General features: G+C 43.2%; 1 protein-coding gene across 3 annotated transcripts; it reads right to left on the reverse strand.

Annotated features, from left to right (window-relative positions):
* Positions 1–1506: 1506 nt before the first annotated feature.
* Positions 1507–11916, reverse strand: pitx2 (paired-like homeodomain 2). 3 transcript variants are annotated; one of them, XM_063188605.1, is made up of 4 exons: positions 11560–11916; positions 8919–8987; positions 3900–4096; positions 1507–2696 (listed from the first exon to the last, which is right to left on the reverse strand). In XM_063188605.1, exons 2-4 carry the CDS (start codon positions 8962–8964, stop codon positions 2136–2138), a joined length of 804 nt encoding a protein of 267 aa, XP_063044675.1. In that variant the 5' UTR covers positions 8965–8987; positions 11560–11916; the 3' UTR covers positions 1507–2135. The 3 variants fall into 3 exon arrangements, with proteins under 3 accessions (XP_063044675.1, XP_063044674.1, XP_063044676.1); XM_063188604.1 differs by lacking the exons at positions 8919–8987; positions 11560–11916 and adding an exon at positions 4822–5464; XM_063188606.1 differs by lacking the exons at positions 8919–8987; positions 11560–11916 and adding an exon at positions 4297–4570.
* Positions 11917–14497: the final 2581 nt, after the last annotated feature.

Raw genomic sequence — 14497 nt, forward strand, 5'->3', positions numbered from 1 at the left:
TGTACAACACAATGGTGGTTTATATGTAGGCCTATGTTGGTCGAGATGTGAGGCTAATGAGCTCGTAAAAATGAATAGGTTATTTTAGGTGATAGGCCTAATTAAGGCGTGAAGTTGGTTTGTCTGCTCACCAGGTTGCACAGCCTTTGCTGGTTTTTCACCATGGCATGACTGCTTTGTCATCACAACTGCGTTTCAACACGACTTCTTTCCAACAAGCAGTGGAACACACACACACACACACACACACACACACACACACACACACACACACACACACACACACACACACACACACACACACACACACACACACACACACACACTGACACACCTTTCATTGTTTGTGTAAACATGTGAATTATATTTTCTCGGTGCCTCAACGGTGTTTTCGTTTGCAGCAAACGCACCAGTGCAAATAATGATGGACTACTGCACTCGACAGACACAGTGTCTAGACAAAACTATGATGAATCTGCTGTACTTTTGATCGCATTGCCACGGCTTAAAACACGTGTCTATTCCATTATGACAGTTTATTATTATTAATATTATTATTATTATTATTATTATTATTATAGCCTAATTATTGCTATTATAATACTGGTGATCTTGTAATAATAATAATAATAATAATAATAATAATAATAATAATAATAATAATAATAATAATAGTAGTAGTAGTAGTAGTAGTAGTAGTAGTAGTAGTAGTAGTAATAATAATGTAAGTTGTTGAACTGGCATTACGCAAAAAACAATCTGCATATAACTATAACTCCATTACATATTGATTACATTTCCTTTTTAGCCAAACAGTTGCTGACTAAATTATTAGATTACTTACACTCAGCTGAAGAATGACTGCGCGTTCGGTCACGAACTTCGTTTGTAAGCGCCAGTAATTCCATGCGTAAACATACCCAGGCTACGCACTCATAACTAATTACAGTCCCATTATGGTTACAGCACCCTTTCACAGTAGCACACTTGGCTCGACTTGACTGTTCATTTTTGGAGCCTATTTGGGAGATAGAGCTGGCTTGCTGTATGTCCTCCCTGTGTCGTTTATCTGGAGTATTGTTGTTCTCTTGTGTTTTTCACTCTCCACTTCAGACCGCTCGAGCGAGGGATCACCGAAGGGCGACTCGCGCTGCGTATGCTTATTCCAGTGTTATTTCAAGCCTCGCTGATCACTCTGCGTCCTCACCCGATCAGACTTGTATATTCCGTGGCTAATCTGCGCGGGACGTCTCGCCCGACTCGGCGTGTGCATCACAGCGCGTCTAGCCAATGTGTATTGAAGGGGTTCATTGTTTTCCTTATAGATTAGAGTCACCCACGGTTCGTAATCGAACACACACACACACACACACACACACACACACACACACACACACACACACACACACGCCTTATATTGAACACTGACGTAAATATTGCCATAGAGGCCTGTTCTGAAACCACAAAACCGTCAAGCAAACTTGTAAAACAGTTTAGAACAATGTATTTACTTCCATTAAATAAAACACAATAGTTTATTATTTTTTGGGATGTTGGAAAAAACGAAACAAAATTCGGTACCAAATAGTATACACAGAGCAAAAACCATTTTCAGCAACATTTGCGTCTTAGTACCCAAGTTTTCTAATCTAAATTCATATTCACACAGACATTTAATAATACATTTGTAATATGTTAGGAACACACAAGTGGTGCCTTAAGTATGTACATTCCCTTGATTGCAAGCAAAACATTTTCCATTTTAGGATTTTTTTTCTTCTCACATGCGGTGTTAAATTGAAAGGTATGGAGAGCTAGAGCATTCTCTTCTACAAACTGGAGATGATAATTACATAGATATTATATACAGCCGGTCAGTCAGTGTCCCAAATCCGAAATGTCAAAAGGAATAGCTTTATAAAATAAAGTATCCTAAGTTCTGCACACGCCGGCGTAGGGCAACGAAATACTCAAAAAGGGCTAATTTAATTACTTCCGACAAAGGTTTGAAATTCCAGGGATGTCGCTTGCTTTAGTGGTTCAGTCTCTAGTGCTCCTTTTGTTGAAGAAAAAACGAGAGAAAAGAAAAGTAGTCCCTCTGTCCAATGACCCTGGGCGTGTGGAGTTGCCCGTAGTTACACCGGCCTATCCACAGCGTACTGGCAGGCGCTGAGGTTAGAGGCCGGGTTCTGAACACTGGCATATCCAAAACTCGAATGCTGCTTTGCCTTCAGTCTCAGGCTGGCCAGACTGGAATTGCAAGTGTCCCGGTACACGTAGGGAGGCGTCGGTGGGGCGTAAGGACACGCCGGCGTTGGGACGCCCGAATTTAGAGAGGGGTTGCTAAGGTTATTCAAGTTGTTTAGGCTGTTGAGACTAGACCCTGGCACGCCAGTCACTGAAGGGACCATGCTAGACGTCATGCTCATGGAGGAGATGGAGTTTGGCGGCGAAAACATGGTTTGCGAGGAAAGGGGATTGACATTCATGGAATTGAAGAAAGGGAAGCTTTTGGTAGACAGAGAGGCGGACGTGAGGCCCTTGGCAGCCCAGTTGTTGTATGTGTACCCGGGGTACATGTCGTCATAGGGCTGCATGAGTCCGTTGAACTGAGGGCCGAAGCCGTTCTTACAGAGTTCAGCCTGTTGATTCCGCTCCCGTTTCCTCCATTTCGCTCTGCGGTTCTTGAACCACACCTGAAATAGAGGTAATATGGATAGGTTGTGATCAAAATCTCACAAATGGGCTATAAAAATAATAGTAGGCCTAGGCCTAATACTAATAATAATTAAAATAGTTTTCTTTTCTCTCGTATTAATAGGCTAATATTATTATTATTATTATTATTATTATTATTATTATTATTATTATTATTATTATTATTAATAATAATAATCACCATGACGATGATGATAATGATAACAGTATTTTTTTAAAGTTAAAATGTAGGCCTAATAGTGCGCCTGTTCGCCGAATTACACCAGTTACCCAGCAATTGGTAATCACCTTAAAATAAACAAAACTAGGCTACCCCGCTTGGTGATGTGTACACAATGTAGAAAATAAACTCACTCAGCCAACCTTGTAAAAGTTCTCGACTCAAATAACTGGAATAAAATGTCCCCTGTTTGTTTTCCTTACCTTCCCTCAGAAATCGCGATTCCCCCAAATACACGTGTACAATGAATTATGTTTAGCTTTACTTTTCCTTAATCTTGTTTGATGTTGGCCAACAATTAGGCCCCAGGTTGGGATGCTGTGCCTCCTTTATTGCCCTGAAATTGTGTCCTGTGGCATTTTATACAACGTGTACTAATTGGTCCACTTTGTGTTTCAAATCCAACACTTCATCCCTCAGCGTTTAGTGTCATTGGGTCATTTCACGGCTGCTTCGTTTCGGGATGTGTATTGGCGAGGAGTATAGGAGGCCGTGCGCAGTGACCTTAACGTGCACAACACGAGAATGACAATCGCAAAATCCAAGCTTTGCACCTCTTTCACAGTGACCAGAGAGTGCCTTTGGAGTAATATGTCACTGTTGGCGCGCCACTTGTGTTGATTGCGAAACATTTCTGTTGGGTCCTAATTGGACCCCTCGCATATACAGGGCTAAACACTACAGTCGGATGGGCATCGGCATTGCTCTTTTTTCCCTCTGTCACATAATCTTGTTCTGAGGTTGCTGCGCGTGAATCAGGCGGGATGCTTAAAGGGTCCCGGTAAGTAAAACCAACGTAGCCTATCCGAAATGTATCTAAGCGAAAATAATGTTTGGAGTTTTAATTTAATCAATTTAATCTATAGTTTTAATTTAATCTATAACTAACAGTATGCTTGCCGGTGGCCACTGAACGTGAGTGGAACCCTCCCTAACATATTTGTGACCATTTTACGCTTACCCGCACTCTGGCCTCCGTGAGATTCGTCCAGACAGCGATCTCCTCCCGCGTGGACATGTCCGGGTAGCGATTCCGCTGGAAAGTGGCCTCGAGCTCCTGGAGCTGCTGGCTGGTGAAGTGCGTGCGCTGTCGCCTCTGCCGCTTCTTCTTTGGGTCGTCGGAGGAGTCATCGTTTTTACTCTGACCCTTCTCTTTTTCTAAACAACAGTACACAAAAACAGTCGAATTAAATACATTTGCTATAATCTATAAGTAAATGCAAATAACTATAATAAAGTCCCCCAAACCTTTTGATTAAAACGGATTAAATTATTTTGTTGGGTAGGCCCATGAGACAAGCACATTATCATATGAATTACCGCCTGTTTTGTTTGACCGGTAACTATTGAAACTATACCTCCAAAGTTCAGGGACATTGTAAATCTTTGCTAAGGAATCCCTTCCAAATCAATTAGCCTCCCTTGGCTACAGCACAGTATATTCACCCGTAACATAGAGTCAAAAAGAATGCATTCGAGTCGTGCGGTCAGGTAAACAGCTACAATCCCCGTAAAATCGTAACGCACACAAAACCGAAAATAAACAAACAGCTGCTCCATTAAGTGCTTCAACAATCACACACACATACAAACTCCACACACACACACCCTAATGTGCTCAAACACCCTTACTACTTCTCTCCCCCTCTGTTTCACACACATGCGTACACACGCACACAGAGAGACTGGCACTCGCTGCTTTGCGCACGGAGACGCATTTATACTCTGCTACTTCCTTAAACGTAAAAACAATACAGAATAAAGGAAACGGGTTTGGAGACCCATAGTTTGGTTGTCATGATTTCAATGGCGTATTGAGTGTACCACAGCAGGGTGCATTTCTGGGTGGTGAAGCATCCACCGCGACGGCAGATCGCTCTTACCTACTGATTCTGGACTAGAACTGTCCGAGACGGTGTGCACATCTAGCCGGTGTTTAGCGTCCACTGCCCGTTGTAAGGGCTGCAGAGTTGACGCCATCGTAAGTGGCGTGTGGTGTAGGGAAGTGAGTTTATTCCCTGGGATATGGTGATGGTGGTGAATGTGCTCCAAAGTCAGTGGATCCTTCATAGAGTTCATCGATGAGGGGGCCAAAGGCAGAGGTGATTCCCCAGCTGATCCCACCAAGCAAACGAAGAAAAAAAAGAAACGGCGACTGAAGTGGCGTCTGCAGAGTGCAGGATGATGAGGTTTACAAGCAGCGTCGCTCCTCTTACAATTATCTCGTAAAGCAACTCTGTGCTCAGATGGCTTAATGTGTCTTAAAATAAGTCCTCTCTGAGCCGCATCGGAGGAAAGGGAAGGCTTTCACTCAAAGCCGAAGCAAACAGATATCTCGGCTTGATATCGCTAGCAGCAAGGAGAGTAGCAGAGTGACAGGGACAGGTAGGTGATATTATATCCACGAGTACACACAGTCTCTGCCTCGCACACACATACACACACTCTACGGTACTCGGCGATCATTTCAGCTGTTCGTCGTTCCCAGTCTGTCCAACAGAGGCTCTCTCTATAGCCTGACGTCACATAAGATCCTCCTACTTTTTGACAGACCATCAAAGCCCGTGCTCGGGAAAGAGGAGAACTCGGCCCGTGTGCTCGCCGAGTGCTTGTGTATTTTTCCTTCGCCGTGAAAACATGTAAAAAGAGATCGGACACACAGTGTACCCGTCATGTCCCCAAGTCTCATTTGTGGAAGCATGAGCACGGCCCATAACACCAGTCTTAACACAGATATACTGTAACTAGCAAGTAGAGCTTTTGTGACAGCACTGAGAAAATGGTAATTGGTATCACCTTCTTACCCGGATAAACTACTCCGGGCTCAGCTTTGCATTCATTATCACAAAAAAAGTTTCAGGCTGGAGCCAATGCATGCGCATCCGCGCGCCCCTCAGGATTCCCCCCTTATATAAAACAAGGCCTCGCGGGCGCTCGCATACGCTTATGATGATGACATCACCTGTATTTCCAGACGCCAAAGGCGCGCGGATCAGTTCACTACAATACCCAATACATGTAAACCATGGTTACAAATCGTAGGCCTATGCTGTGTCTTTCAGACAAGACCGTTTCAGACATTTCAGAATAATAGCCTTTCACCTCCGAGCAACAACACTTTTGTCATAGTAGGAAAGTAACCTGTTGAACAAAAAGTTGTCAACCATTTATCACGCCCTCAGCCAGTCAGGATAAGTGTCTGCCATTTTGCGAAATATTGAAGTGTACTCTTGTCGAGACCCATATTAATAGCGTCAGGTCTTCATATGCCACTTCAATTGCACGTTCTAGCTCTGCTTTGGCGTGGCACCTTGTCAGGAACTGCACCTCTTGTGTTTGGAGGGCTTTTTAATCTGATAAGGCACTCATTTACTTAAGAATTTTAAACGGAGACTTTCAATGACGCTCAGGCCCAGCTTTATTCTCAAATACAGTATCCCTTACGAATTTGCCAAGTAGCCTATGCTCCTCTGCCCAAAATGCTGTCTTTTCGGATTTCCCATGGCAAATGAATCCTTAATTAGCACGTTTTAGATGGCCCTTTGCTCTATACCCCTGCCGTTGTTTAAAGTAATCTGCATAGCCTATTTTTAGAGGCAGAATTTATGAGTAGACTGTCTGTTACTGGAAATACGAAAATTATCACTTGAAAGTCTCTCGCCACATATTCATAGATTAGCTAGCTGATTTAACCGATAATAAATAGCTTACAACGATTATGAGTGTATCACGTGTTCATATGCTAGTCTACGAATAATACATTGTCAACGATTTGCCTACTAGTAGGCTACGAGACCAATAGGCCTTACAGCAGCAGCAATAATAATAATATTATTATTATTATTGTTATTATTATTATTATTATTATTATTATTATTATAAAATAGACATAATACATTATTCTTATTATTAGTAGTAGTAGTATTATTATTTTTTCTTATTATTAGGCTATTACTAGCCTACACATTAGTTTGAAAATATTTCTAGTTGGTTGATGTTGGTGTTGAGGGAACAGCCGAGCATTTATTGGTATCACTGTCAGGTTGCACAGATAATCAAGTGAAAGCCCTTGGTATGCCCCTTATTTGCAGTCTCATGGAGTGAAAGGTGCCACCGCGAAATCTGCCCCGTCTCTGTCTTGAGTGGTCCGAAATGAACCAACATTTCCTGCCCATCCTCGTCATCCATCACGCATCTCACCTGCTGGGCTGTCACACACGGCTGCTGGTTTGATTTCTGAAACCAGACAGCATGATCTGCCTCATTTCGTATTTTACTCCCTTTCTTTAGTCTTTTTGTAACCAAAAACGAGGCCACGCATCTCAATCCAGGAGATGGCCAACACTCCATTAAAATGTCCATTAGCTCACCACCATGTTAAAGCCATTGGGTGAAAAAAAAGTTTACCTGTGCAACGACATAGGAAATGAGGTGTGTTAAACACTGCAATTCCTCCTGACAAAGTGATTTGGTCCGAAAAGTGCAGATGTTGGTGTGCCCTGAGAAAGGTAGGCTATTTATCCGAAAGCTTGACAGTAAAAAGAAACCAAGATGTTAGTTAAATAATTGCCACAGACAGTAACATCTAAATGGCCCTTTTGTCGGCTGTCTACCAAAAACAACGCGTGGACAATTGTGCAGCCTTGACAAATTTAGGGAGGAATAGGCCAAGAGGTTTCCACCGCTCGATTCTTGTTGAGAGTGATACTAGATTTGGACTGGATTACTCGTCTTTATTTCCGACGCAACCTCAGAATGCAAGGGTGCTGCCTTGGGCAGATTACCGGCCGTGGCGCACAGCAACGCCATTCATTACCGAGTCAGTCAATATGCAGGAGACGACAGCGCTTTTTTCCATAGGATTAAGGGGACATCAGATTCCTCCATTAGTATATTCCTGCTCACGAAGGAGCTTTCATTATGCATTTAGTTTTCCCTCGAGTCAATCTCACGAGCGCCGCATACATTACTGCGCTAAAACACTGAAAAAGAGATCACCGATAATCAAGTTGTCCGACTGCCTTTTCCACCGTTGCTTCTATTTGTTCCTGGATACATTTGAATGCACATAACGAAGCTACACGTCCTACTGTAGACTGTTTATACATTATCACATCAGTGGACGAATCTTAATCATTTTAAGATTGCCATTGAATATTTAAATGGTACAAATCGCCCCCATGCCATGTGAATTGTCGACGCACGCGTGTATTTCCTTCTTTTTCTTATAATTGGCTTAATGAAGATGGGATAGGCAAGCCTCGAGAGATAAACCAGGGACGTGCGACTGTATTCCACTCCAACACGGAAAACTGATTGAAGCAAATTCAATTAGTCATTTCTGAACTTGAAATCGGCCATTTCAAGTCAGTTAACGGAAACGGCTCTCACAATTTTGTATGTTCATTCAGTAGACATTGTGTTGGATAAATCGCATTTTCCTATAATTAGCAACGACCACGGCAGTGTCACATAGGCAGGATATCAGATATAGGTACCTATCTGTTGGGTCATCAGATATGGGGCCTGTGCACCATTGCGACTATTTCTAACCACTTCTGCATCAGCATACGCATATTCTTTCCAAATGTACCAGGAGCACGTGTTAGCGTCATTAAAGTAATTTATGTAGTCTATAGGCTCTCCCATCACATAGCATCCACACCATTCACTCAGTCCTGCATTCAACCACTATCTCTATTGACCACAGGGTGTCGCTGTAAGACCGCTGACCGCCATCAATCCAAACGCTAAGCCCTCTTCTAAATGTCAGACTTATTTTAGACCCATCTCACGACCATTCAAGTTGAACCAGGGACGATAATACACACATATGCACCAGGACTAATGAAAGCAGCGATGGCGTTTTATTTGCATCAACGCTGGGTCCCTGAGCCAAACTTTTACGCTATATCTGGGCGAGGAAGATGCACTACAGACATGCGGCCCAAGACGCGCCGCAACCTGTAGGCCTACTTACCGAGTTGCGCACACGTTGACGCAAGCTTGCGGCAGTGGGAGTCCATTATAGTTATTATGGAGACGGCCTCTGGAAAACACAAATAAAACATTGTTATTATCGCAATTTTGTAATTTTTATAATGACTTAAGTTCTACTGCAGGCCTTGTTGGAGTAGGGCTATATTCATGTTAAAGCACACACAATGTTGAAACCTTTTTGCCCATTATACCACCATGAGCAGCCCGTGTGTGTGTGTGTGTGTGTGTGTGTGTGTGTGTGTGTGTGTGTGTGTGTGTGTGTGTGTGTGTGTGTGTGTGTGTGTGTGTGTGTGTGTGTGTGTGTGTGTGTGTGTGTGTCGGAAGGCACTGCGGCAGTTTGGTGCTGGAAGTTGAGTGATTCTGCAGTAAAATCACAGGATTAGTGCGTGATTGAGATGTCTGTCGGTGGGTTATTACAAAATTCATTATCACAGCTCCATGCTAACCCGATATGAAGTTACACAGATGGGCTTTTATTAGTCCAGGCTTCCACTGTTTGCTTATGATAATTTTTTGCTAAAATTTGCATGCAATCCGGCTGTTAAGCGTTTCCCCCACCCTCGCAATGTACGGATGTGTCGACGCGTCACCTGCATTCGTTTGCGCCTGCACCCAAAGGCCCTAACCAGAGAATAGATGTTTACCTGCCCCTGGTTGCTTCCCACGGTGTGCCCGGTGTGCAAAGACTGCTGCTCAGGACCAACTTAAAAATTAGTCAACGTTAACAAAATGATAGGCCAGGCCACATTGTTTTTAAAATACATTGATTTAGTCTAATTTGCTCTACATTTCTCTTACAAATAGGCTCAGCGTTATTCACATCAAGTGATAGGCCTAGAGCCTATATCAGAGCCGTATCTTAATATAGGCCTACGGCTCTGGCCTATATTAAAACAAATAAAAAACTACACAACATGGCATGTATATTCTGCGTAAAATAGGAAATAGGCCTAGTTGTTTTTTCTTGCTACAGCACTTTAGGCGATGCATTGAAACCTACCGAGATGACCAAGTACAAGCCTTTCGGCTTTGGCGACCTGAGATGCCCGCGTTCAGCTCTAACAGTGTGTAGAAATACGAGACCTGTGCTGTGAAACTGGCAGAGGCATCAAACACTCAAAGTGGTCAAATTGAAAGCGACTTGTTCGTTCTTTACATTATTTCAAAGTAGGTCTACAGATTGTGCGATACCTCAGTTCTCAAATCTTGCCTCTGCATTGCAGTAGGGCGCAGAACCTAAAAATGCAATGCCCTAAAATTAACTCGTGACAAATTTACATTTAAATTAAATTGATACTTAAATCAATATGTTGAACAACAAACTGGAATAACAAAAAAATTAGTTGATCAAAATGTGGTTAAAACAAAACTGATCAGCCCAAATTAATATCATTGTTGTTATCACGAGAGCAATTTATGTAGGCCTACTTATTATTTTAACCAGTAGGCTAGTAGGCCTAGACACTTCATAGTTAGAAACTTTATTGACCCGAATGGGCTATAGTAGTCTATAGACTACTAGTAGTAGGCTAGTGATGGTGGTGGTAGTAGTAGTAGTAGTAGTAGTAGTAGTAGTAGTAGCCTAGGCCTAATAACAATAATAATAGCTTAATAATAGCCTAATAATAATATTCATAACAATAATAATAACAACAATAATAGGCTAATAATAACAATAATAGGCTACTGCTAATTAATTATAATAATAATAACAATAGTAATTTCTATTCACCTAATCATTTACTCATAGCCAACATTTTGACATGTAGAATGCAGGATTTATTGTGATAAATTGTATTACCAGCTGCCTTATTATTCGGCGATTATTAGGCTTGCTCACTTTGTTCCTTCATTACTTGTGGCTGACTGGGCTTCTATGTTTAGAAGATGTAGCCTATAACACCACCACCCTCAACAAGAATGATTAATATTTGTGTGCCGATATAGGCCAAAAAGTTATTTTGAGAAGCATTACGCAAAAACAACCAATTTCAGGCGCATTCAGGCGCATCCATACATTCGCAATTACCAGATTTCCATTAGCACTGAAAATAAATCCTCACTGTTTCAAGCTCAAGTAAACTGTAAACCGTTTCTACTATTTTGTTTCCTAGAACTAGGCCTATCTATGAGGATAGCCTAGGTTTTTTTGCTTTTATAATAGGCCTAATAATATAAAGTGAAGCACATGTTTGGACCAGTTGTGTGAAGACCTGCAATCTAAAAATAGTGTCCAAACAGGACAGGGTTACTTAATGTGAGCTCATGGCCTGTAGTGTCTTAGTGTTTATATCACGGAAAGAGCCACTCCTGCTAGCTATCGCATGTGTGAGAATGTTAGCTCGACATGGTTATGTGTTTTCGTGTTAATTAAAATGCCCAGAGCATGAAGAGCCGTCTTCTGCCTTTGCCTTTCACTGCTAACGATACATCATTATCATCCGGCGACTTGCGCTACAACCTGCCAGGGCATTTACTTATCATCCCCGCCTGCCCTTTCCCCCCGACCGCCGACTCTCGCGCTAGAGGCAGACAGATTAGGCTGAAAAGGCGAACCCAAGGCGGAACGAATTCCGTTACTCGCATGAACTCACATATCTGTGCAGCGTGGCTGTACTCACCACAAGTTGTTTAAACACTGCTGGTGTTTGAGCCGTCCTCGTGGGCGCAGTGTCCTGTTGAAGAGGTAAATTCCACACCGAAAGTCTCGCCTTTAGCCACGAGCTGAAGTCCGGAGCGTAATTGGTAAGTCCAAAATATAAGCGCGTAGTAGTCTGTGGGGAAGCTTCACTTCCACGGAAAGCTCAGCGCCACCCTGCTGTTATGTGATGACCGAGCACCACGTCTCTATCATATCTAGCAGTAGATGGCAAACACACATGCACACCGGATCGTGGAATTCTGACGCGATGCAACCAGACAGACGTCGGGTTTCAGTGACTTGCGCGCTCCCACTGGGCGCAGACAGACAGTGAGCGGTCCGTATCCCCTCTCTTGAGCTTTGAGCCTGACCGCGTGGGTGTGTATGTGTGTGTACAGAGTGTGTGGGTGTGTACATAAGCGTGTCTACAGAACGAGGGAAATGCACAACACGACCCCGAGACCCATATAATCATTTTATGGCTCAAATAATGACGACACATGGAGTTAATATTAGTTTATTTTGTCGAATTGAATTTTACCACAATAATAACAAAGCTAACTTAGACTACACATTTAAATAGCCCAAGTGATTCCATCATATTGTGCCAGTGTTGATCACCCACACACTCTGGATATCGTAGGTAATTTTTCGTGAAACAACGAGATGCACTATTGTTATCTTGTTGTTTTCTGGCCTGTCAAGTAGTTAAACATAAAATCTCTAATTTATGGCAACTGTTTCGGGTAATATTGGATTCCTTTTCCTGTTAAGAAAGTTGGGAACATCTATCGCTGGCGAGATGTGGTCATTTGTGAATTCTTCTCAGAACAGACCTCAACCAGTGTAATTTAATAGACCTGGGTTCGTTTGATTTGTGTAATGTTTGTATTAGGCTATTTTTGTATGATTGACCTATCAACAATTCAATCGGCTCCTTGCGAAATCATGAATTGGAAAAAAACTATGATGTCTCTCGAAGGTTAGTGTGGGCATTTATTTGCAATGCACACTGTAAGGTAAATACTCTTGGCCATGTAACCTGTAGACCAAATCACGCACGTTAAGTGTATGGAGAGGGTAGAGGCCTTATACCCAAAATTCGACAAATTATATCAGATTGCGCACGTGTGTGCGCGCGTGTGTGTGTGTGTGTGTGTGTGTGTGTGAGAGAGAGAGAGAGAGAGAGAGAGAGAGAGAGAGAGAGAGAGAGAGAGAGAGAGAGAGAGAGAGAGAGAGAGAATAAAGTGAACAGCTGCAGGGGCGTAGCACCAAATTTGGGGCCCCAGGAACAATCTCTTTCATGGGCCCCTCAAGAACATTTTCCATGGACCATTTTCCATAGGAGGGCCCCCGATGGGCCCCCCCAGGTGGGCTGGTCCCTAAGAATGAGTCAGGGTTTTCCCCCCCTGTTCCACGCCACTGAACAGCTGGCAGAAATGCAAATGTCACCAAAAGATTCGCGAGCTGAAGACTCATTTGGATTCGTATCTCAAGTGAGCCAAGACGACCGGACGTATGTCTCACGTGCCTAATCCGCTTTTTACATTTTTAGTCATACACCCGTTAAACAAGTAATTAATGCGGTTGGCCATGTGGGAATTTCACAACCGGGCGTGCATGACACGCTTATTCGTCCAGGCGTCAGTCGTCATGTCAAATTTGGATGATTTTTTTACGTTCACTCTGCCGGCCTGTTGTGATTCTGCAATATGTAGGCCTATGTTTGAAACGCCAGAGTGCTGATTAAATCATTATTGTGAAATTGTGTTATGATATAGTGGATCACTGAGCCAGTCACATCAGTTGGATACCATGAGTCAAAAGTCAGGTTTATTCATGCCAGATCACAGAGTAAAAAGATTACTTTGCTCTTTATCTTTGTTTGAAGAACTGAATCTCTGCTATGAATGATTTATAAATAACCTGAAGCCGTAAAATTGGCCTTGCTTTAGCTGTTTGTTTATAGTTTTGAGCGGCGTGTCTCTAACGGGTTTCCGGGTCAGTCCATCCTCTTAAGCGTGACCTGTAAACATGGTCCCTTGTACATCATAACCAATTGATGAAGACAACGCCCCTGCAGGCCCAGGGACCTTTTCCCCGATAAAACCCCAGCTAGCTGCCTGCACGTCGCGCCCGGCCCACCTCGCGTCTGCCTGCCATACCCACGGAGAAATTTCTGTCTCAGCAGCAGCCCGATTACCTTCATCTGGAAAGATAAAAAGCCACAGAAACATCATTCGCTCTTTCTTTTTCACAGGAGAAGAAGGGAGCAAAGGAATGCTCTATCAGTTCAGAAAAAAGGCAGGGCGCGCGTGGAGGCACCCGTGCCTTGGGGCAAAGCGACGGCTTCTTTTCATTTCAAGCACTTATTGATTCGCTGTTGTCATCTTTGGCGACGCAGAAGGACACTTGAAAGAATTTCTTCCTCCGTCTGGTACAGAGCGAGGAGGTGACCCCTCCAGGCAATGTGCTAAGTCTTAATGCACAGCAACCACTCTGGCTCCTTCACACACTGCTAGCTGCTATATTTACATTGCGACGCACGTTCTCTCTCCTCATTCTATGAATTATGTGGTGTGTGTGTGTGTGTGTGTGTGTGTGTGTGTGTGTGTGTGTGTGTGTGTGTGTGTGTGTGTGTGTGTGTGTGTGTGTGTGTGTTCGTGTGTGTGTGTTCTAAGGCAACCCAGAGAAGACATCACTACAATCTTTCACAAACAAATTAACGCGCGCACGCACGCACGCGCACGCACGCGCGCACGCACACACACACACACACACACACACACACACACACACACACACACACACACACACACACACACACACACACAACGACGACAGCGAACCCATCAGCTTGAAAATATAATAATCTCTCACTAGACCCCAGCAGCAAAAATGAATTCGGTCTCCGAAGG

Source organism: Engraulis encrasicolus, chromosome 22 (genome assembly GCF_034702125.1).
Source record: "Engraulis encrasicolus isolate BLACKSEA-1 chromosome 22, IST_EnEncr_1.0, whole genome shotgun sequence".
NCBI classification, from domain to species: domain Eukaryota; kingdom Metazoa; phylum Chordata; class Actinopteri; order Clupeiformes; family Engraulidae; genus Engraulis; species Engraulis encrasicolus.

Excerpts from the sequence above, each read along its gene's own strand:
- pitx2 (XM_063188604.1), bottom strand. The coding sequence starts at position 5,017 with ATGAACTCTATGAAGGATCCACTGACTTTGGAGCACATTCACCACCAT. Across the intron at positions 4,097-4,821 it reads TTCTAGTCCAGAATCAGTAG|AAAAAGAGAAGGGTCAGAGT; the intron begins GTAAGAGCGATC and ends ACTGTTGTTTAG. Across the intron at positions 2,697-3,899 it reads TCACGGAGGCCAGAGTGCGG|GTGTGGTTCAAGAACCGCAG; the intron begins GTAAGCGTAAAA and ends CCTCTATTTCAG.